General features: G+C 44.0%; 1 protein-coding gene across 4 annotated transcripts in view; it reads left to right on the forward strand.

Moving 5' to 3' along the window:
* Window positions 1-21,376, forward strand: part of EBF2 (EBF transcription factor 2) — a 115,747-nt gene that overhangs the window by 88,886 nt on the left and 5,485 nt on the right. For 2 of the 4 annotated variants that reach the window (XM_057414681.1, XM_057414682.1), the window contains exons 8-15: window positions 4,099-4,216; window positions 5,818-5,948; window positions 6,494-6,620; window positions 13,955-14,043; window positions 14,911-14,976; window positions 15,060-15,237; window positions 16,660-16,845; window positions 17,635-17,802. In XM_057414681.1, coding sequence (XP_057270664.1) covers window positions 4,099-4,216; window positions 5,818-5,948; window positions 6,494-6,620; window positions 13,955-14,043; window positions 14,911-14,976; window positions 15,060-15,237; window positions 16,660-16,845; window positions 17,635-17,802 — 1,063 coding nt within the window. Of the gene's footprint in view, window positions 1-4,098; window positions 4,217-5,817; window positions 5,949-6,493; window positions 6,621-13,954; window positions 14,044-14,910; window positions 14,977-15,059; window positions 15,238-16,636; window positions 16,846-17,634; window positions 18,568-21,376 lie in introns of those variants that run through there. The other 2 variants (XM_057414684.1, XM_057414680.1) reach the window with 2 other exon arrangements.

Consider the following 21,376-nt stretch of genomic DNA (forward strand, 5'->3'; position numbering starts at 1 on the left):
AAAGGTCATCTAGCCCTGCAGTGAGCAGGGACACCTTCAGCAAGATCAGGTTGCCCAGAACCACATCCAGCCTACGTGAAGGCTATGCATAGGTTTTTCTCTTAGCCTGGGGTCTGCAGCAGGCTCAGGGTCTCAGGGAGGATATCCCAAAGAATTCAGTGGAAGTTTTGAGCAGAGAGAGTCTGTTGCCATTTTTCACATTGTTTATGCTATTCCTAATCTGGCTATGGAGCAAACACGTAATATTCCAGCCTCTACTCCTGTATTACTCCCTCAACCAAAATGCCTATTGACATCAATGGGAGCCCTGTCCAAGTGAAGACAGCAGGATGAGGCCTGACATCTTTCCTTCCATCCAGCTGGAAAATGCTAATAATGATAATTTTTTAGGTCCTCATAGTAGTTCTTCTTTTGAAAAGTTAAAATAACAGGGTGCTGTGACCAGAGAGTTACAAGGGAAAGTGCATCAGGAATGCAATATTGTTTCCAGATGTACAGTGTCATAAAGAATTTTTTCCACACTTGGAATGGTAACAGGAATTTTTTGAGAGAGATCATTTACACAGGGATGAGATACGTTACATGTAAGTAAATGCCTGTATGCCTGGAATGTTTGTACCATATGTCTAAAAAGGTGTCTGTGAGTGATGCAGCTTTTATGTGCATGTGATGATGTGTATTTACTTGCATATACATGATTTGAAGAGGAACATACTTTAGAATATGGAAATACTGGGGCGATGGATTGATGGGGAAGGCAAAATTGCTGTACCCAGGTGAAGGTCTGTGAAGAAATACAACCCTGTGCAGGGAAGTGGGAGAGGGGCAGCACAGCTCAGAGAACCTGATTAATGTGTTTGAATGTCATTGTAGGTGAACCCTCATTGTGGTTTTTGAGCAGGAATTTCATTACAGAAATCCACTTGGGAAACAAAGATAATGTGGAGATAGAGCACACGCGTTCCTCCAGTGCTGCTGGGGAATCATTTTGTGTCTCTGGCTTCCCAGCTAACAAGAAGATTCCTGCAGATTTGCAGAGAGAATCTTAACAACTGCTGAAAGCACTGCTTAAAAGCCTGGAACTCCCTCACTGTTCCTAGAGATGGACCCTCCATTGGATGGATGGAGAAATAACACATTGCCCTGTTGATTCCCTGCTTGATTGGGTGTCCTCTGAAGCTCCAGTGGAGGTGGTGGGTTGATGCAGCTGCTGGGCAGCACAAAATCTTTGGTCCTTATGCTGCCTGTGTCACATTTGGCCTTCACCAACAATTACTGGAATCCACGGCCTCTCTGTCAGATTTTGATGTTCTCAGATCATTCCCTGAGGATTCTGGTTTGCATTAACTATTGATTTTAGGTAAAAGACCATCAAGTAAACAGGCTTAGAAGCCAAATTATCATAGCCAAGAAGTAGTGCCATCAGATCAGGATAAGAGAAAGCACCAAAAAGATTTGCCAGTAATTTGTCAGTGCTGTGGACAAATCTGAGACTTTCAGTCTCCGTGGAAGTTTTCACCTCACCTTTCATCCGCACTAAATACAGGTTCTTTTAAACAAAAGGCCTGGAGTGTTTTATGGTGTTAGGAGAACAAGTGTTACTGGTAAATACATGTTCAGAAGGGTATTGGCAAAAATGCCTAGAAATGGTTAACAAGGTAATGGTAAGAAATGTTGACCTTGATTTGTTTAGCTAAGATGTAAAGATTTTTGAAGGTCAAAGGTGTTCTTGTGTAGTGTTTTGGAGTCTAACTGTGTCTGACCCTCTAACATTAAGCTGCTGTGGCCTGCAGTTTTGAAGAGTGAAGCAAACCAGGGGGAAAGAGAGAAGGGGGAGAGAACAGGAAATGGAGTGAGGTGTTTCAGGAAGTTGTCAGGAGTTGACTGATTGATTCCAGATGGAAAGGGTCACCCTTCATGACCCAGGAAATACTCACTGGGGGAAAGCAGTTGGCTTGTGAAAGGGAAGGGCCTGGGAGTTAGAGACCATAGTGGAATGCGCATTCCTCTTCCTTTTATCCATAAAACATTGTTTTTTAATCTTCAAGTATAAAACAATGGGATTGTCGTGTTCATCGGGCAGGAGGGAATGACTGGAGCAAAGTGAAGAAGTTCAGTTGTTTTTACATCCATAATCCCATGATGTCCTTACTCCGCATCATTGATGATGATGGCTAGCAGTGTTGTAGCAAAGACACAAAGGTCTCTGCTGAACTGGAGCAGTACCTTCGAGATTACTGCACACAAGGTCCAAAACTTCAGGTCCAGGTCTGAACTTTGCATTTTGTCCTGTCCATGAGAATGCTGTCATTATTTACCCCAGGGCCCAGCCTGTGGATTGCCAACTGGCTTTGACCCTCCTGTGATGGAGAGGTGAATAAAAATGGAACTGCTCCTGCGGAGAGGTCTAAGAGTGCTTCGTCCAGCCCTGTTGGCTCAGGGGATGGAGGATGCTCGGGACTTCCCTTCAGAGCAGAGCTGTTACTCATGCTGCAGGGATCTCTGTAACCCGTACCGCAGTGTGGCTCATGTGTTGTGCACAACTTCTACACCCAAATGGTTTCTCAGGCAGGGAACGTGCATACTTGAAGTCTGCATCTCTTATGAAGATCTCATACCGAGAGCATGTGGGTGTGTGTTCACTGTGCTTGTGTATGTGAGCTGAGCTGTGTGTATGTTATATAGTGTAACTGTATATACATGATATACTTTTTATTTACATTTGGTTACAATTTAAACACTTGTCGTAAATATTTCAGACACTGGAATAATTCAGGTCTATTCCCCTGTTGCCACAGCGTGCTCTGGGCTGGCCAGGGAGGGATGAAAATTTATTTCCATTGTTTAAGGGAAAATAATGAAGTGCATCTGAGTGGGTTCAGCTATGTCATGCGGGAAATGTTCCCTTTGGATGCGAGTCTCACTCCACCCAAATGTGCAATGATGAAATCCGTTGGCACACAAAAGCAACGCATTTTGTGACAAGAATGCTTGAGAAGTGTAAGAGTACAGTATGACAAGAGCCTTTTGGAATGAATTAAATCTGTCTCGAGGAAGTAAGTGTTGTTTAAGCTAGCAGAACCCCGTAGAGGGCAAGGCTTCTCCTGCTATATTCTGAATGGAGTTTGATCAACAATTAGAGCTTGACATTCTCTTACCTGGACTATGACAGCTACATCTGTGAAAACTGATGAACACACCCAGGGTTGGATTCTCAATAGCTGTGAATTACTGTGGCTGTGTGGCAGCTGAATGGAGTTCAGCTGTTTTGCACTAGTGGTTGAAACCTGAAAGTTTCCCCGAGATGCTGCTTCTTGCAGTAGTTAAAACGCAGTTTGTTTGGGCTTTCCTAAAAGTTCATGGTTTAAAGGCACGTATATTTCTGGATTTATAAGACTTGCACCTTTGGATGTTCTATTGTAAAGGGAAAACTAAGTGGGATTAATGAACATAAACTTCCTCTAAGAACTGATACCCAACTGGAGCCCAGCAACGTGGACGTCAAGGTTTAGAAACTGCATCTTGATGCTAAGTCCTTGGGCTCAGGTGACTTTCAGGAGGCTCTAAGCACATGAATGTCAAAGCCCAGACGTGATCCGAGGTGCTGCTTTCACGGAGTAGGAGTTTCCATTTTGTTCAGTCAATGGAGACCTGTATTTTTCAAGCAGATGCAGGTCCATTTGCATGTGAGCATAGTACAGCAGATGGCTCAGAATCTGCCTGTGTGTATCAGAGGGCAAATTGCTGTGGTGCTCTGCAGCCTGCCCCCCTGGTTGGTACACTCAGCCCTCTTTGCCATCAGCTATGCTACAGTGCATCATAGGGAACTAAATTTAAGGCCATCTGCAGTAGATGGTTCATTATACAGTTAGGACTTTATACGGCCCTTAGGACGCTGTATTAAATGGAATTAATGCCTAGAATGAAGACTGGAAATACTTTCTCCCCTTCTTGTTGGGCAATAAACCCTGCAGGACCTGGTGCCATTTTATAGACAGAATAGGGCTTTAACTCAGCTGAAAAATTCACGTTTCACAAGTGGCATTCCAAAGCACATTGTTTACCTGCCTGCCTTCTCCTCCCTTTCTAAACGTGTAGGTTGTGCTATCAACAACTGTGAATGTCGATGGGCACGTGCTGGCAGTGTCTGACAACATGTTTGTTCACAACAACTCCAAGCATGGCCGGAGAGCAAGGAGACTTGACCCTTCAGAAGGTAGGACGTTTGTATGAAGAGCAGGCCACAGATGGGAAAGCATGTTACCCATTCTTCCATTTCTGTTTGTTTTGGGGAGGCTAAGGGGGAACTACAGAACCTCAGGGGGGTTAGAGAAGGAAGAGGCAGGAAAACGGTGTCTGCTGCATGCAAAATCTGATCCTCTTTACATCTCAGAGACTCCCCTCCCCCCAGTTTATTAATTAGTGTGTACTGCAGAGCTGAAAAACACAGAAACATGAAGTATTATCTGAATTTCAGGCTTCTCGTTCAGCTGGGATAGATTTGATTTCAGGCAAATTAGGCAACATGACATCTTAGTTAAACAGAACTGTTACAGCACAAGATGTGTATGAAAAAGTGTCACCGGTTCCCTTAAACAAACTATGTGCAAAGCATAACAATGCACAGAAGGAGACTGACACTAATTGATTTTAGTTTGTTTGGCCAAGCAAGGCTCATGGCCGGCTGCAGGATGGGTTTTGGACTACATTAAAGCAATTACAAATACTTGTATCTGTTAAGCTTCAAACCGGTTGGCCCCTCCTTTCCCCCTCCCCATACATTCATTCCCAGTGCATTCCACCTCTCTCACGCAGACACTAGCTAGAAACTGCTATCTGTGTCCCCTTTTCCCTCCCCTGCAGCTAGTGAAAGTGAGAAGAGCAAGTGATGTTAGTAGAAAAGACAAGAAAGGATATTATTTCATTATAATGTTTTGCTGCCCCACTTCTTAACTGTGCCCTGTATCAACCTAAAAGAAGAATTAATGAACTGGAAGAAAATGATTGAATCAGTAAAGAATTCAGAGTGGTGTTAATTCTCCCCCAGCGGGCAGTGAAATGGTAGAAGGAAAATCCCAGGATTCCTAGCCTAGGAAGCCATCCAGTTTTTCCTTGACTGATTGGATGTGATTGACTGGCTGTTCAAAGGAGTCTCATGTTTTTGGAGCACTGCCAAAGTTCCCCTCCACCTCTGACCCTGTCAACATTGGGAATGGAGTGATGGATTGACTTTGGTTATGGCCTGGAAACCATATTGGGTTCCTGATGGGATGCATAGTCCAGAGGCCTTGAACATATGGAAGAGAGAGGGGGGGGGAAATCTACTCTATAAAATCAAGAAACTGTCTCCTGAATTGGAGGAAACATTTGATATTCCCATATCTTTTTTTACCCATTGATAAACTTCATAAATCCGATCTCTCTCTCCTTCCTGTGGGTTTTTGCGTGATCATATGCTAATGAATGGGGTGATTTTTAAACAGCCTCTGCACAATCAGTTAAGTGTTTCGCTTTTCCACCTACTACAGTTGGCCTGTTAGGCTTTAATGACACAAAGTTAAGTGCCAGTAATGAACAGGTGAGTCATTAACACCACCAAGGCAGAAAACGTGGTTTCATTTATTCATGTATTTGTTTGTGTATTGATTTGTTGGGCTTCATGGAATGGTAAAGCAGTCTTTATGGGTGAATGGCTGGAGGGGACTTGTCCTAGGCCTTCCTGCAAGGGTTTACACCCCCTGTTGCAAACAGTCTCAAATCTGAGTGGGAAAACAGCCCTATAACTTGATACTCTGATGTCCTTTTGGTTCTGTTCAGCCACACCGTGCATCAAAGCAATCAGTCCCAGTGAAGGCTGGACTACCGGTGGAGCAATGGTCATCATCATCGGAGACAACTTCTTTGATGGGCTGCAAGTTGTGTTTGGGACCATGCTTGTATGGAGTGAGGTAGGTAGGGGTGCCTCCCTATTGCTCAACAGTGTTAATAGGAATTAATTAATTCCTGTTCTGATAATGGTATAAAAATTATGGTGTGTAAGGTAGGATGTATAAGCCTGTGTGAAGGAAATTTATGGGACGTATTTCCTCTGTGGAACTCCTTGCTGTGTGATGCTATTGAGGCCAGCTGCTCAGTAATATCCAGGACAGAACTGAACAGTTCTAGGTGTCCGGAGACAGTAAAGGTAATGAAAGTAAAAAAGAAAGGGTTAGAGTTTGAGAAGGAGGAAGGATTCCCTCTGGGTCCAGAAATAAGCCAGCAGTTAACCAGTCAGCATAAGCAGTGCACTTTTCCTGGTGACAGTTTATCCTAAAACAAGTCTTCCTCTGTTGAAGGTGAGAAACCTGAGCAGATGTAACACTTTTGCCTGATCTGTGGTGTCTCCATTACAGCAATAAGCAATGCATTTACTCATGGTTGGAGGGTGAAAAGTGAAAGCAAGGGATTAACACCAACGTGTTGTAAAGGTGCCTGTCCTTTTGTTACTTCCCAGCTGATCACGCCCCATGCCATCCGAGTTCAGACGCCTCCACGTCACATCCCCGGAGTGGTTGAAGTGACATTATCATACAAATCCAAGCAGTTTTGCAAGGGTGCACCGGGCAGGTTTATTTACACAGGTAGGTGGCTGTGCTTTACACTGGAGGAGCTCGGGGCTCTTTCCTTCGGTAATCGGTATTGACAACTCTCTGCTTGCTTGCTTGATTTATTTAGCCCCTTGCTGGTTGAAGGCCACTCTGCTGGCTGTGTCGTTTGGACATGTAAGGAGATAGCTTCGTTGTCGTGCAGGGCTGCTGAGGCACTCTTACTACACATGTTGATATTTTTTCCAGATTAGAGCCATGCTGTTGCTATATGGGCCTGCCTGTAGGTATATTGAGTGTACAGGAACATGGGAGTATTGGTCTATGTACTGGATGATGTTTTATTTATAACAGGATTTATTTTACATTGCCCTCTTGCTTAGGGTAACCTTTAATTTTCGAGATGATCCCAAAGGGCAAGGAAAGCCTCTTGTATCAAGTGAAGCCAATGAGCTGAGTGGAAAATAAATCTGTTAGGGGTGGTTTTATTCTTAAATGGATGATCAACATCTCTAGTGCCCTGTATTCACCTCTGCTGGCAGAGGAACACTACCTATAGATCTGAAAAGAAGAAATCAGATGTGCCCAGATGACCATCTCATTGAGCTGTCAATACCAGTAGTACCAGTCATGGCATACAGTGGTTTCTGGAGCCTGTTAAACATGGCTGGAGAATAATGATGTGCTGAGCTCTAAAGGATGGATTTATATTTCAGTTGAATGACTTGCTCCCACCAAATCGTGATCAGATTTCTCAAAATGGAAGGATTGGTTTGGGGTTTTTTTGAAGCCAAACAATCCTTTTTCTGTAATCTTTGTCAAAATTGAAATCATGATTTAACTCAATCGTGAAGATCCAAGATTTTTGTTATTAAAAACTTCACCACTTGTTGGGTGAATGGGATTTTTTCCAAAAGTGGAAAAATGTGAATGAAAATCTGATACTTCAGGACCTGAGAAAGAACCAACGATTTGTGAGGATCCTGTTTCTGCCTTATGCTGCTTTCTGTCCCCTTTATTAGTAGACGTTCTCTAGTCATTATTACAGATTGAAATGTAAAGTTCTTCTGTGCTGTTTTCTGCTTCTGGAGGCCTTGCTCTCACAGTGTCTTCAGCACAAACAGTACTTTGTGCTCTTGGTACCTGTGCTGAAAGGGGTTAGGGCTGGAGTGATAGAGAGATGTGTAATAGGAATGTGCATTTCTCTGTGAAGAAAAGTCACCTTATTAATGTAAAGCTGTTGTAAGTGCAAGACTTGCTTGTACCATGTAGGGGGGACTAAAGTCAGACTGCAGGGCAGTGCTTTAAGGCTGAGTTAGAGTGCTTCCTCCAGAAAGGACATAAAGATGCATGTAGGTGCTGTCAGAAGGGAACAGAGTTAAATATACTACCCCTGCTTTACTGCATGGGGATATAGATCTGTTGGCATCCTCTGAGGAGTGAGTGGGTGCTTACTGCCACATGTTCCAAAACAGCAGTCACAGAAGATGCCCAGTGTGAGGGTGGAACAGGCAACTTCTCAGTCTGTCTGCTGAGGAGCCTGCGGTTCTCCTGCCATGGCAGGGGAAATGGTAAGCACAGCTGTTGGGTACAGCCTCACCTGTCAGCAGTTCCCCAGGTTGTTGCTGCTGATGGCAGTAAAACCAGCTCCTGAGCTATGAAGATAACACGGTGACTCTTCTTTTCCTTGCTGTGGCTGTGCGATCAGAAACCTGCTGGGAGCAAATGCGTTGGTTTTAACCCAGGCGAGCCATGCTCAGGCGGTCAGGGCCCTTCTGCCTGGGTGCCTTCCTCAGAGCTTCCACAACAGCTTTAGAACTTCCTAGCCAGTTTCTGTCAGGTTTTATCAGACAGGAGCATCAAAGGTTCTCTTTTGTGAAAGTGGAGAATGGTAACAGAGCGCTGAATTAATCCTCCACTGAAGAGCTCAACCATGTTATTAGACAGCAGAGAAGCTACTGGAAGACAGCGTCAGGAAACGAGGCTTTGGGTGATATGATTTAGCGTTAAGGTGTCCCTGCCCATGGCAGGGGGGTTGGAACTAGATGATCTTAAGGTCCTTTCCAACCCAAACTATTCTATGATTCTATGAAATGCCACTGCCCTCAGAATGCATGTGCTGGGTAGAATGTAGCAGACACATAGCACATAAATACCAAAAAGGAAGGTTTAACAGATTTATAACTATTGGTGATATGGGTTACCTGATTGGTAATAAGGGGAACTTATTAATTTAATAACAAAAAAGTGTGGAATCCTGCAAACTAAGAGCACGGGAAGATGTAGGGGTTCTGTCACAACTAGGATCAGCAGCAGCAACCGGAGCCCTGGTGCTATCGGGATCATGTTGTATTAAGTCCTTCATAATTGTCAATGGCCAAGATACAGCCTCAGATGGAAAGCACAAAGGGTCAAGTCAGGAGCAGCTTCTAAGTAGCTGCATATGGATAGTTCCCAGGTATAACAGGAATAATTATTCATAGAAGGCCAAACCTCAGAGGGTCCCATTGCATCAGACATGGGCAATCAGTTACAGACACGTGCTTCCATTGCCACAGGGCAGTGAGGCCTGTGGTCATACAGGAGAGCTGAAAGTTAGGGAGATAGATCTCTTGGGTTCTGGTCATATCCTTTAATAAGCAGAACCGAAATACTGCTCTAAAATACGGAAACAGAAGACCAATGATCTTAGTACTGTGTGCATCTGCCTACACCCTTCATATTTAATATACAGTCAGCTGTTAATGTTTCTGACTCCTCCTTTGTTAAAGAGTCACAATAGCACAGGTTGTTGGAAGAAGAAAACACTAAACTGCTGAAAAGATGACTCTAAGAATGAGCTATAAATTCAAGGTGCACCTCAGTGGAGCTGCTCCGGGAGCTTGTACGTGTCCTGTGATGTGTGCTTCTACTCGGCTCCTTGCATGGGGTGCTGTGCTAGCACGGGGCTGTCAGCGTTCCCACTCCTGAGTACTATCATTAACCATCAGATTCCTCTCATCACCCAAATGTGATGTGTGGGCTTTTCTGTAAGGTTCCCAGATGGAAAACTTTCACAAGAGTGAAGCCAACGGGATTCTGTGGACATCTAAGCGTGTGCTAGGGAGCACAGCAAAAAGCTAGAGAGGTGCCTTGTTAGATGTTAATGGCAGTTGCTGAACCAACTGACGTGCTTTAAGTTCAGTCTGTACTTAAAGCGAGAGATAAAAGATCTATTTTTAAATCACCCCAACTAAACATGTAGTCCCTGTGTGCACCTTCATCAGGTGAACGCAGAGGTTACACAAACACCCCCATGTTCTCAATTGCTTTGCTTTCATCAGCTGTTCCTAAAATAAGAAGGCATTTTTCTCTCTGCTGCTAATCCAGCAGTAGCCTCATATTCTGCCTTTAATACTACACAACCTCAGTGCTCTGCTGCTGTAAGTAGTTCCATTATGGTCCCCCTGACTTAATAACGCTTACATCAGCTTACGCCAGCTGAGGATATGTCTCATAGGCTTTCCTATCTTAAGTCTGATCGCAGCTCGGCATTTACTCTGTCACAGAGATGCTAACCTGGAAACGTGTATATCGGGGAGATTTTGAACATAATTTTCCTTGCTGAGCAGAAATCCTCCAGGGGTTACCTTGTCAGAGCAGTGCAATATAAAATAATCTGTAGGATATGTTGGACTCCCGGTTGTACTCTGTCAGCCTCTGTGCCATGCACCACGGGTAGGAGGGTACTGGCTTGCTAAAGCTTGTAAGTAGATCTGAGAAGGTCTTGTTACCTGCTTGTGGGGAACAACACTTACAAGGGTGCAGGGAGCTCTACAAATTGGAAGAGCGAGTTCGTGTGGGCAGAACACAGCTGAGGTGACAGGAGGCATTTGCTCTGCCACTGCTTTAGCCTAGGAAAGGCACACACACAATGGGAGACAATGTCGCACTGGGAGGTAGCGGGGTGTTTGGAAAGCTGTTAGCACAGCAGACAGAACACGGGATAGGACAGGGTGCTCCTAGCAGCATCCCTCCCACCCTAGACCACAACGTACCCTTCAGGGTAGACTGACCTGCGTGTAGGTACCTCCCAAACCCACAATGAGTCCAGTTGGAGCTGGCAGCATGGGAAGGTTTTATTCTGTCAGGTGAATACCAAGCATCTCTTTACTGTTGGCTTCAGTGAAGGTGCTCACCAGGGAAAGGTGGAATTCAGGCTTTAAGGCCACTGATGCCTTTCCCTCACCTCTTTAAGGCTGTCAGACATCACACTGCATAAATTGCTCCCCCTGGCTCAGTCGTCTGGGTTCAGGATGCTTCTAGAGCTCTGCCTGCTTTGTTTCTTCTCATTCAGACTTTGCAGACAGAGGATGTGCTGCTCCCCAGTCTGCTCCATGGAGTAAAGCAGAGGGGAGCTGCAGAACTTTGCTAGGTTCCCTTCTTGACTGGCAAAGAGGGGGAGCGCTCCTCTCCCAGGGTGCTCACTGGCAATACGAGGCTGAGCTGTCACTCATGATGAATTGTGCAGATCTTCATAACATCATCTTCCTTCCACAGTCTGATGTGCTTTGATGTGTGGTGAAATAATTAATACTTAAATGTCAGCACTGTTATCATTGGGTGTCTGAGTTGGTCCCCATTGAGATGAATGGGGCTGAGCTGCTTTTTCAGGTTCTGCAAATGCAGACAGATGTCGTGGCATCGGTTGCTCAAGTGTGAGAAATTGTTTCTTCTCCTATTCCAGTGAGTCAGAATAGCTGGAGACTTGTATTTAGGCTGAAAGCACGGGGTCTGGAGGGTAAGGAGCAATAGCAGAGAGGAAGCACTGTGCCATAGTGTGAGCCAGATAAAACCTGGTAGACTGGGGGGCATTTAAACCTCTCCTTTCTGCTGACTGCAACAGTTCTGTTGCTAAAGCAGTTATACTAGAGCAGGGTTTAGGTTCTAACTGACAATTGAGTTTATTCACCAGGTGGTTGCTCTTCTTTTGCATACCTGATTTCATGCACAGTGTTTTAAACTCTGCTCTGGGACGTTCAGGAGACCCCAGAACACCAGATCTGAGAGCTGCTGAAGGGATTTTCCTGTGCCTGAATCCACTTTCTGATCTGTAAGCAATAATGAGCAGCCTGCTGCTGTGTCAGACCCTTTTATGGTCCTGAATCCATGAACCCAAAAGCATTTGGGTATAATTTTGGTCTATTTCTGTGTAACACTTCGATAAATCACCACTGATCCAGCAGCTCTTTTGTCAGTGGAAGTGTTGTTGGGGGAAAGCTGCTTGAACTTGCTGGTGGATTATCTTGCCCTTCAGTTGAAAAGGTGCCATTTACTTCCACAAATGCTGGATGCTGTTTTTTAAGAGGATTCAATGATTGAGATATTTTTTGTTTTAATAATGAGTAAAATTAGGAGTGGGCCATTTTGTTGCAAGCTGCACAGAAAACCTTTTGTGCTGAAAGACATAAAGTAGACATTGGTTCAAAATGGTTGAGTCCTTCTTAGGACAATTCATCATTGTTGAGAAGTGATTTGCTGCTGTTTATCAGAATGAAAATGTCCACATCAATCCATTGGAAAAATGCTTCTTGAATAATAGCCAATTTCTTCTTCCTGAATTAGCATTTTGTATATTCCCATTAGCTATTTTTAGCAAACTATGTGTATCTATGTTTGAATTCCTATAGATTTTACATTGCTTTTGCTTAGCTTAAGATCTATAACTTCACTGGTTAGACTTGTAATCAAGAAGAGAGATGGCACAAGATGATATATAGGCTCCTGAGAGAATTGGCCTGTAACGCTCAGGATTATTGGCAAAAAAAAACCCACCTCCCCAAAAAAGCCCCTTCTGTAGATTCTGTGGCAGTTGAAATGTGTATTATTAAACTCCTTAAGCAAACCAGAATGGCTCCCAGTGGAGAGCAAAGACATTCTAAGTATAGCCAAGACTAAATTCTCAGGTCTGGATTTTCTCTGCTCAATTCCCACTTGATTATCTCCTGTAATATTTAAACTTCATGCCATGCCATAATTATTTAATAGAAAGTAAATAGAAGATGTCTCTCAGCGGGGAATGTGACCTTTTACCTTCGTGTTGTTATACCAGAGACGGGCACAGATAAACAGAGAACCCGGACCCGTGTCGTTGCTGTCTCGCTGGGTAGTTCCATCCTCCTGGTGTCCGAGGCGGCTTCCCTGCGAGGTGCCGGGGATGTTTTGGGAGATGCCATCGGCATCTCCTGCAGTTGGGGTTTCCTGTGCTGGTGTCACTGCTTAGGTAAAAAAATCAGTCTCATTTTGCCTCCAGAAGGAGGGCAAATGATGCAGGAGGGTGGAAGCCGCTGAGCAAGAACGGTGCTGATGGACTTACAGGTGGTACTCACTCAATATGCCATGGTATTAGCGTCTCGGCAGCAATGTGTTGTTTGCATTCTAATGCATTCTGAAGTATAAGGAAATCCTAAAATCCATACCTGTAACTGTGTTAGTAAATGCTTGTAATCCTAATGGATTAGAGGCAGTCGAAGCTTTGGAGCATGCAGAGCACTTGACTTTTGGTTTCTGTATTAATGTGGAGTTTAATTTGGACTTCTCAGAAATGAGATTCTTATTGCCATGATTTCATAGTAGAGTATTTAAAGTGTCTGAAGTGTTATGAAATCATCAGCAATGGTAGCAGGGCTCTGCCAGCTATTACTGATCTGGGTCAAAATAGCTCAGTTTATCCACTGGAGATTAACATCACCACAGTGAAGTGGCTCTGTGTGCATCATAGCCACACACCACTGACGATGTTAATGTGTCTAATGAATAGCTGTGCCCTAGTTTGTGATGGCAAAATGTTGGGGGCGTGTTTATTACATGAGCAAATGTGGTACTCTTCATTTCTGACCTGTTGTAATTTGTATTTGTACCATAGCTTGCTTGACACAGTGTGTTTTGCCCAAAGTAAATGCATTCATCCTTGAAGGGGTATTTCTGTGGCAGTGCCTCCCTGCTGTACCTTTCAGATTATTCACTCAGCCTTTGACAGATGAGAAATCAGCATCAGAAACTGATGTTTTAAGTGCAGAAGCGGTGATTTCTGTGTTCTCCTAGCAAGTAAGCCAAAGTCACGAGTGTAAGGATTGTCTTTGAAAAGGGATTAGTGAGTGAGTAGCTTATTGTTCAGCCCATTTTACACACAGTGCTCAGGGCTCACCTGAGCAGGAGGCAATGACACCTCCCAGGGACCCAGGCAAGGAGAGGTTTTCTGTAGAGAGGCTGTGAAACTTGTCTGTCTTAGGCAATGAAACTTAGTCAAAGACAGATACAGATAGATACTGATTAGATATAGATGATACAGATATACACACACTCATATGGTGGTTTTTTCCTGTTTTCAGCTTTAAATGAACCTACCATAGATTATGGTTTCCAAAGACTGCAGAAGGTCATCCCAAGACATCCTGGGGACCCCGAAAGACTAGCTAAGGTAAAAGAGTTTTAAGCTTTTCGCTGAGCCCACTAAATATGTTCTTTAACTCTTATAAAAGAGAAAAAATTGTGTCTTAAATGACTGTTACATCTGCACGTAAGTTACGTTCACCAGGTCCAAGCAAGGATATGATCGTGTGGAACCCACAGCTGCCAGTAAGTTTTATCTGTTAGAGCTCAAACACCGTGCAGATAAAATGAGCATCCAATGCAGGTATCTTCCCAGGTCATGCCCATTGTCCTTTGCAGTTATCCATAGCACTGTGTTGATGGAGCACCCAGCAGAGTGTAAGGCATTAACGGCTGTATTCCTTGATTTTAGTGCAGTACCAAAAGTACCAATTCATGATGCAATTGTGTGATGAAAGACTGTTGTATTCAGATGTTATACTGTGTTGTTTTTTCCCTAGAACCAGAGGTAACATAAGATACCTTCTAGCTAAAGTGCTTTGTTTGGTTATTGGTACTTAGAAATGGATGTGGGGATTAATCAGCTTTTATGTGTCTGTGCAAAAGGATATCCATTGAAATTGAGAAGGGAACAGTTCCTATTTCACTTGGATAGGTCGGGAAGTTCTTTTCACTTTCTGGAGCCGAGGGCAGGTTCAGGACTACGGAGAGCTCCCGATGAGCAGGAGCACGGGGCCGGCGCATCTCATGCGCCGCGATGTTGGTATCAGGTTTGAGACACTGCAAAGGGTTCGTTTGTCAGATGAGTGGCAAATAATGGTCTTTAAGGGACCCGTTTTTCAGGATGAACACACACAAACAGCAGTCACTTCAGAAAATACAATCCCAAGGTTTTATTTGCACTGAAACCCTTTTCTGTTCAACTATCAATGTTCTGCATCTTCTCATCCTCCAGGAAATGCTGTTGAAACGAGCTGCTGACCTAGTTGAAGCACTGTATGGAACGCCCCACAACAACCAGGTGAGGATGAGCCCTTGGCAGGGGAGTGGTCCACGGTCACAGTAGAGCTCTTCTCCATGCATGTTTCTGAACTCGTCCTGCAGGACATCATCCTGAAACGAGCTGCAGACATTGCAGAGGCTCTCTACAGCGTGCCACGGAATCCTGCCCAGATCCCCGCGCTGTCCAGCTCTCCCGCTCACAGCAGTATGATGGGCATTAACTCCTACGGCAGCCAGTTAGGAGTCAGCATTTCAGAGTCAGCACAAGGGAACAACCAAGGTAAGCGCTGCAAGTGGTGCAGCGTTAATTTAAACAGTACAAACCGAACCCCAGCTGCTGCCACAGGACTTCCTTAGCTTCTGGACCTGCTCAGCTGATGGACACGAAGGTGGCTTTGAACTGTTTGCATTAGAAAAGGAGGTGCGCTCCCATTCTGGATGGTGCTCTGTCTGCCGCAGCTCCCAGGCACCACATCAGCTATGTGTGAAATAAGTTTTGAGGCGTTTTTGCTACCAGCTTCACCCCAATCCTACCCCCTTGCTCCCCACAACAGCTTTGTTGTTGTATTGCTGGTTTGTAGAAGACAAGGACAGCAAAACTGTTAAATAGGTGGGAAATTCCCTTTTTTTCTTTTTAAGGCTGCTTTGGTGGTGTTACCTTAATGTTAACTTGTAGAGGTTGTGTGATAAATATCATGGATAGTTAGGAAAACGTGTCCTAAAGTAATTAAATTAAATTAGCAGTAACACGTCATGGGACCAGTGCAAACTTGGGTGTTTTCTGACTCCTGATTATTTGGACATTTAGCCCTTGATTCCAGTTACACCCAGTCTGTGGCTGACTGCAGGAGCAGGGCAGTGTTTAACACTCCACAGCAGTCAACCCAGGACAGAGGAAGTTCATATTACATATGTCGTGTTAAAAGTCATCACGTAGATAATTCTGCTGCTTCTCTTAATAAGGTCTTACCAGCCCTGAATTAGAACTTTGTAATATAAATGGGTAGGTACCTGGCTTCATATCTACATGGTAACCACATTTAAAGTAGGTATTGGATTCCATCTTTCTAGTGAAAGCTTTTCCATTAAAATAGGCCATTTGCAGCTGTAATAATAGCCCTGTACTTTGATGCTGATGGCTGTGGTGTTGGTCAGGGCCCCTTTTGGAGAAAAAAGAGGCTAAATTTTGATTCTCAAATATCTGTGATTTTGTTTTACAGACAAAACATTGTTTTATTTATCCAGTTTATTTTTCCCCCGAGTATCTATGGATACTGTATATAATATATATAAAATACAGAGTCAAGCTGCAAACTAGATCTGGGTTGTAATTTCCCCTTACTAATGTACTTGCTTTATTTGTGATTCATTAATAACTTGAGAAGTATAATCTCCCCCCTAAAACAATAGAAAATCCCCATCCCTGATGGATTCTACCTCAGAAAGAGAGGCACACACGCTGCGATCCAGGGCTGAGGACAGATTTTATTCACATCAGCTGTGATTAGAAAAATACACATCAGTTCACTGTGGAAAGTTGGTTCCCACCTTGTTTTAACACTTAGTATTGCTTAACTTGAGAGCACGTGCAGAAACGCCCCTGAATTTAATGGTATTTCCTTAAATGTTTTAATGAGTCTGGATTTAAGTCAGTCATTAAGGAAAGACACAGGAGAAAGTTCTGCAATGTGTTCTCTTCCAGGTTACATTCGCAATACGAGCAGCATCTCACCCCGAGGCTACTCCTCCAGTTCCACACCTCAACAGTCCAATTACAGCACTTCCAGCAACAGCATGAACGGCTACAGCAACGTCCCCATGTCCAACCTGGGCGTCCCCGGCTCGCCCGGCTTCATCAACGGCTCTCCCACAGGATCCCCCTATGGCTGTGCGTGCTTTGCTCCTCTTGCATTTGATTCTTGCTCCTGCTTAACTTCATTTACCACATCGGGAAATGCAGCAAGTGGTGTCTTTCAAGAGAAGTGCTCAAGATTTAGTGAAACCTTTGTGAAAGGTTCTGATTTGGGTTCTGGTGGGTTTTGGGATGAACTAGAAAGGGTTCCCATTTTTCAAGAATAGAGGAATACTGAACCAGTCCTGCTTGTGTTTCCTTCATTTTTTATCCCTATACAGATTCCAAAGTGGCAGAGGCCACAATGAAAAAAAGGTATAGTTGACAACTTCAGACTGAGCAAGTAGCCATCACTTCTAGCACAGGCTACTCTGAGTCCTACTCCTCTAAAATAATTTGTATGTGTAGGAACTGCATTATCAATCCCAGAGCTGAACTGTGGATTAAATTTCTTGTGAAACTGTGTTACTGTCATAACCAGAAATACAACAACGATTGGATTCAGCTCTGGAATTTAGTATTGTTGCTAGTTTTACCATTAGCAAGTGACTGTTCCTTTCCTGCTTTGGTTTTTCTCTGACAAGAATGTGTATTTTATATATATATATACACACACACACACACACACACACACGCATATAAACTAATGCACAGTTAACCAGCTTTTTACTGAGTTGTTATGTATTTACCTACACTGTAGCTCAGAGTGAGACTGAGATCTTCTTGTAGAAGTAGAATGAATAAAAAGAAGGGAGACATCTCAACCAGTTTTACCAAACTTCTGTGCCTGTGTTTCTGATAAGGATTCACCTTTCTCTGTTGCAGTAATGTCTTCAAGTCCAACAGTTGGCTCCTCCAGCACTTCTTCCATCCTTCCATTCTCCTCCTCCGTCTTCCCTGCTGTCAAACAGAAGAGTGCCTTTGCTCCTGTCATCAGACCCCAAGGGTCTCCTTCTCCTGCCTGCTCTAGTGGCAATGGAAATGGGTTTAGAGGTAAGAAATGTACAATTAATATTCAGCCTGCACATGTAAAGCACACAGTGTTAGTCTGGGTAAACACAGGAATCATCTGAATACCATTACATGGCTATTACAGGACTGAGTAGTAGAAATCTGACCCAATCTAACTGGATTAAAGCAATGTCTGAGCTTTGTCTGTTTGGTTTTAAAACAACAGGGGACAGACACTCATTTAGACCAAGAAGGATTTGCCCCACGCTGCTTTCCAGTACCAGATCTTTGGTGAGGAACAGCTTCTCCTCCTTAGGCTTCAGGGACTTGTAAAACGAGTGTCTGCCCTGCAGAGTTACCACACAGCCCTGTATGCAACAGCCCATGGCTCGAAACCTGCTGCAAGGTTTAGGCACATACCGGGAATTGAGCCCTATAGTGCATTTACAGCCTTTTTAAAGGTGATCTGCAAAACAAATGTGAGTATCAAGATAAGAATGGAAACCTGTGCTAAATTATTTCTTTTAACAGGCTGTGGGGGGGTGTGCGACACTTAAATATGCTCCAAGTCTCCATAAAAACAGCCTTTATAGGGCCTGGGAAGTCATCTGGCTCCTTCAGACTTCACTAGAGATAGCCCAGAAAACCCAACTCTGGGAATTCAGCCATGCCAAGAGCCAGTGGTAATTCCAGAACGAGCCCCACAAACTGCACCTGTTGATGTGGGTGCCTTATAAATCCTTAGCTGGGCCCCAGGGATGCACAGAGTGAGTGTGATTATTGATACAATAAGGAAATTCTAAGTGTGGTGAACAAAACCAATTACCCTTTTAAAAGCAAACTGACAGAAGTGTGAAGCAGCTTCTTCCCCTGCCCCAGTGGCAGGGAGCTGCTTCTGAGATCTTCTTCCTCTTTGTGAAAGATGGGGATGGGAAATGGGATTTCTTTTCCACTGTTTAAAGAAGGTGAGAAGAAGGATTTGAAGTAACTTTGTTCACTCTACATATAGGAAGTTTTGTTGGCCCAGCAGTTGTAGCTGTTCATTTAAACTGTTCAGGTATAGGTTTAGTTTTGGTAAATTATTTTGGTGCCTGAAGAGTCATCATCAGTGCCTGGTCTGATTTAGTGAAACATTTACCTAGGACAGGGATCAGCTTGACAACAGTTTGCTTGTTCAGCTTAAGCCAGTTGGACAGTCTGTTTGGAACAGATTTAAGTCTGCTTTAATGTTAGGCTTGCCTGACTGCTATGCTGGGAAGGCCTCATTGTTATGAGGTTACCTAAGGCAGTGCCAACCCCAAATCAGTTCAGTGAGAAAATCACTCTTACTGTTTCAGGGAGTCAGAAATACAGATTAAAAACCCCACTGGCTTTTAAGTTAATACTTTTTTTTCCTTAACTTACCACGTCTGTCCTGGCTGCTCCAGAGTCCACTTAGCAAGAGTTTATCTCCTTTTTAATCCTTTTGTGAACAGGTAAAGCATTAGAATGCTTAGTGTTTACATCATACCTCCTCCAATCTATGTTAGTAATCAATAAATGATTTTAAAAATAGAACTTTGAGCTTTTATGTCAAACTTCAAACCTCAAAATCCTGTCCTCGCATCCGTGCATCTCTGCTGACAAAAACTCCACTTGTGAGGGGTTCAAGACTAATGGATCAGTTAAGGTTATAAGCATTCACTGGAATAGCTTAGGCATACACAGATGCAGAGACTTGGGCATGGATAAACCCATACAAAGTTATTAACCGTATCCCTTTCTTTGTGGGATACTTCCTGTACATCAACAGCCTGATACATAAATACGATAATACGCTCTTATTTAAGTAAGTTTTCAGCACACGCAGCACACCAGGACCTGTCAGACTGCAGCCACGAGCAACAACAGATGACTTCCAGCAAAGGTAGCAGTTGCTTTGCAGAATAGATCCCGTCTGCCCACGTTTGCCATGCCAGCTCTTTGTAACTATTGAACGGTTCCAGCCATAGATGCAAATTCTCCTTTCCAACTGAAATATTTAAATTGATGCAAGCTGGGGAGCACATGCTTTGGAAAGGATCCAGATACACAGAGCCTGATATCCAAATTAACGTTCCCACAGTGCTGACAGACAGATGTGGCCAGAAAGTCAACAGGAGGGTCCCAAAGAGGCTGCTTGAGTGGACTTACTGGGCTGCAGCAAGGGGAGGTTGTTAATCCCCTCGGCTATGCCATTGCCCGGTACTGTAAGCTAAGAATAGATGAGCTGGTAATGTAATTTATTTACTTATATCTCAGATTTCAGCATCAGTAAATACTGATGAAGATGGAATAGCAAAAGTGCAGAGCAAGCAGTAAGTAGATGCAGGCTCCCTCCCAAAGCATTCCAGGCGCAAGTGATTTGATATTACCTCCGTTTCCCCACCCTCCATAATTTAGGGCAAAATCTCTGCAACGGGGATTTCTTTACACCCCAGTGTAATGTTTGCAACGTAATTTAGCTATGTCTTTTGTTCGAAGGCAAAAGCTTCCTGGTGATAGAGTCTCCATCCTACTTACAACATCCTGTTTCAATGAAATCAATAGAACTGCTACCCACACCTCAGGGCATGCCACTCACAAGCAGCAGTGAAAACCTAGAATCTAACTTCCACATACATTAACCAAGGTGTTCAAGCCCGAGTTAAAACTGGTCTAAACAGAAGTAGCTGTACCTGTACAGGCTTCATCCTCAGACTGGCATTCCCGTTAGTCCAGGCAGTTTACTGATGGAAATTTTTCTTCTGAAAACGTATTTTGGGGGGAAGGTCCTGGTGATGCTTCAGAGCTGCTGGAGACAGTAGGACAGCTGCTAGGGAATATCCTGTAACTCAAAAGTATTGGCTAAGCATGAAACCTGCCTATCTACTTGGCTTTGGACTGCACAACGCAGCTGAGACCTGTGGGATACCCTCAGATAACCCCCTGTGCCACGTGTTCCTGCTTACCTCTCTCACCTGCCATCTGCTATCCGTTCCTACAGTGTAACAGGACATTATAGGTAGAGAACAAGCAGCAATGCGTACTGGACACCACTCACTTCTATATGCTCTCCAAATTGAGCACAGGTGATCCTGATCACAACACTTGCATGCTCTGTTCATGTCATATGTCAAGGCAGTTTAGAAAAGGCACTGGATAGGATGTGACGTGATGCAACACGGCATGCTAGGTACACAAATGCCCAATCAACTCATCTCAGATGGAAGGAAGGCAGCTGATGGGAAAAGCAAGCAAATTGGAAACTGCTGGAACAGCATGGACTGCTGCGTGCCCAGATTCCCTTTGGCCAGCTCAGCACATCTCCACGTAAAAATGCAAGCTCAGTTACAAGGACTAGCAGGCAAGCCCCAGAAGGTCAGATGTTCCATTAACTGTCAGGATCCTGGCCAATCCAAAGGTATTGATGCCTGATACTCTCAGAAACGGTTTAGCAAAGGAGACACCTGGACTGTTTCCTAAAGAGATCCAGGTATTTATATTAAAGACCCTAATTAATTACGAGTGCCTTGTCCTGGCCCCATTAGGGGTGTCAACAACACAGGGGGTTCCACTCTCCTTGCATTAAAAGGCTGTGCAAACAGGTAAAGAGAGA

The sequence above is a fragment of the Pezoporus wallicus genome, unplaced genomic scaffold (genome assembly GCF_028554395.1).
Source record: "Pezoporus wallicus isolate ANWC-B61680 ecotype Strahan unplaced genomic scaffold, APGP_CSIRO_Pwel_v1 contig_11047, whole genome shotgun sequence".
NCBI classification, from domain to species: domain Eukaryota; kingdom Metazoa; phylum Chordata; class Aves; order Psittaciformes; family Psittacidae; genus Pezoporus; species Pezoporus wallicus.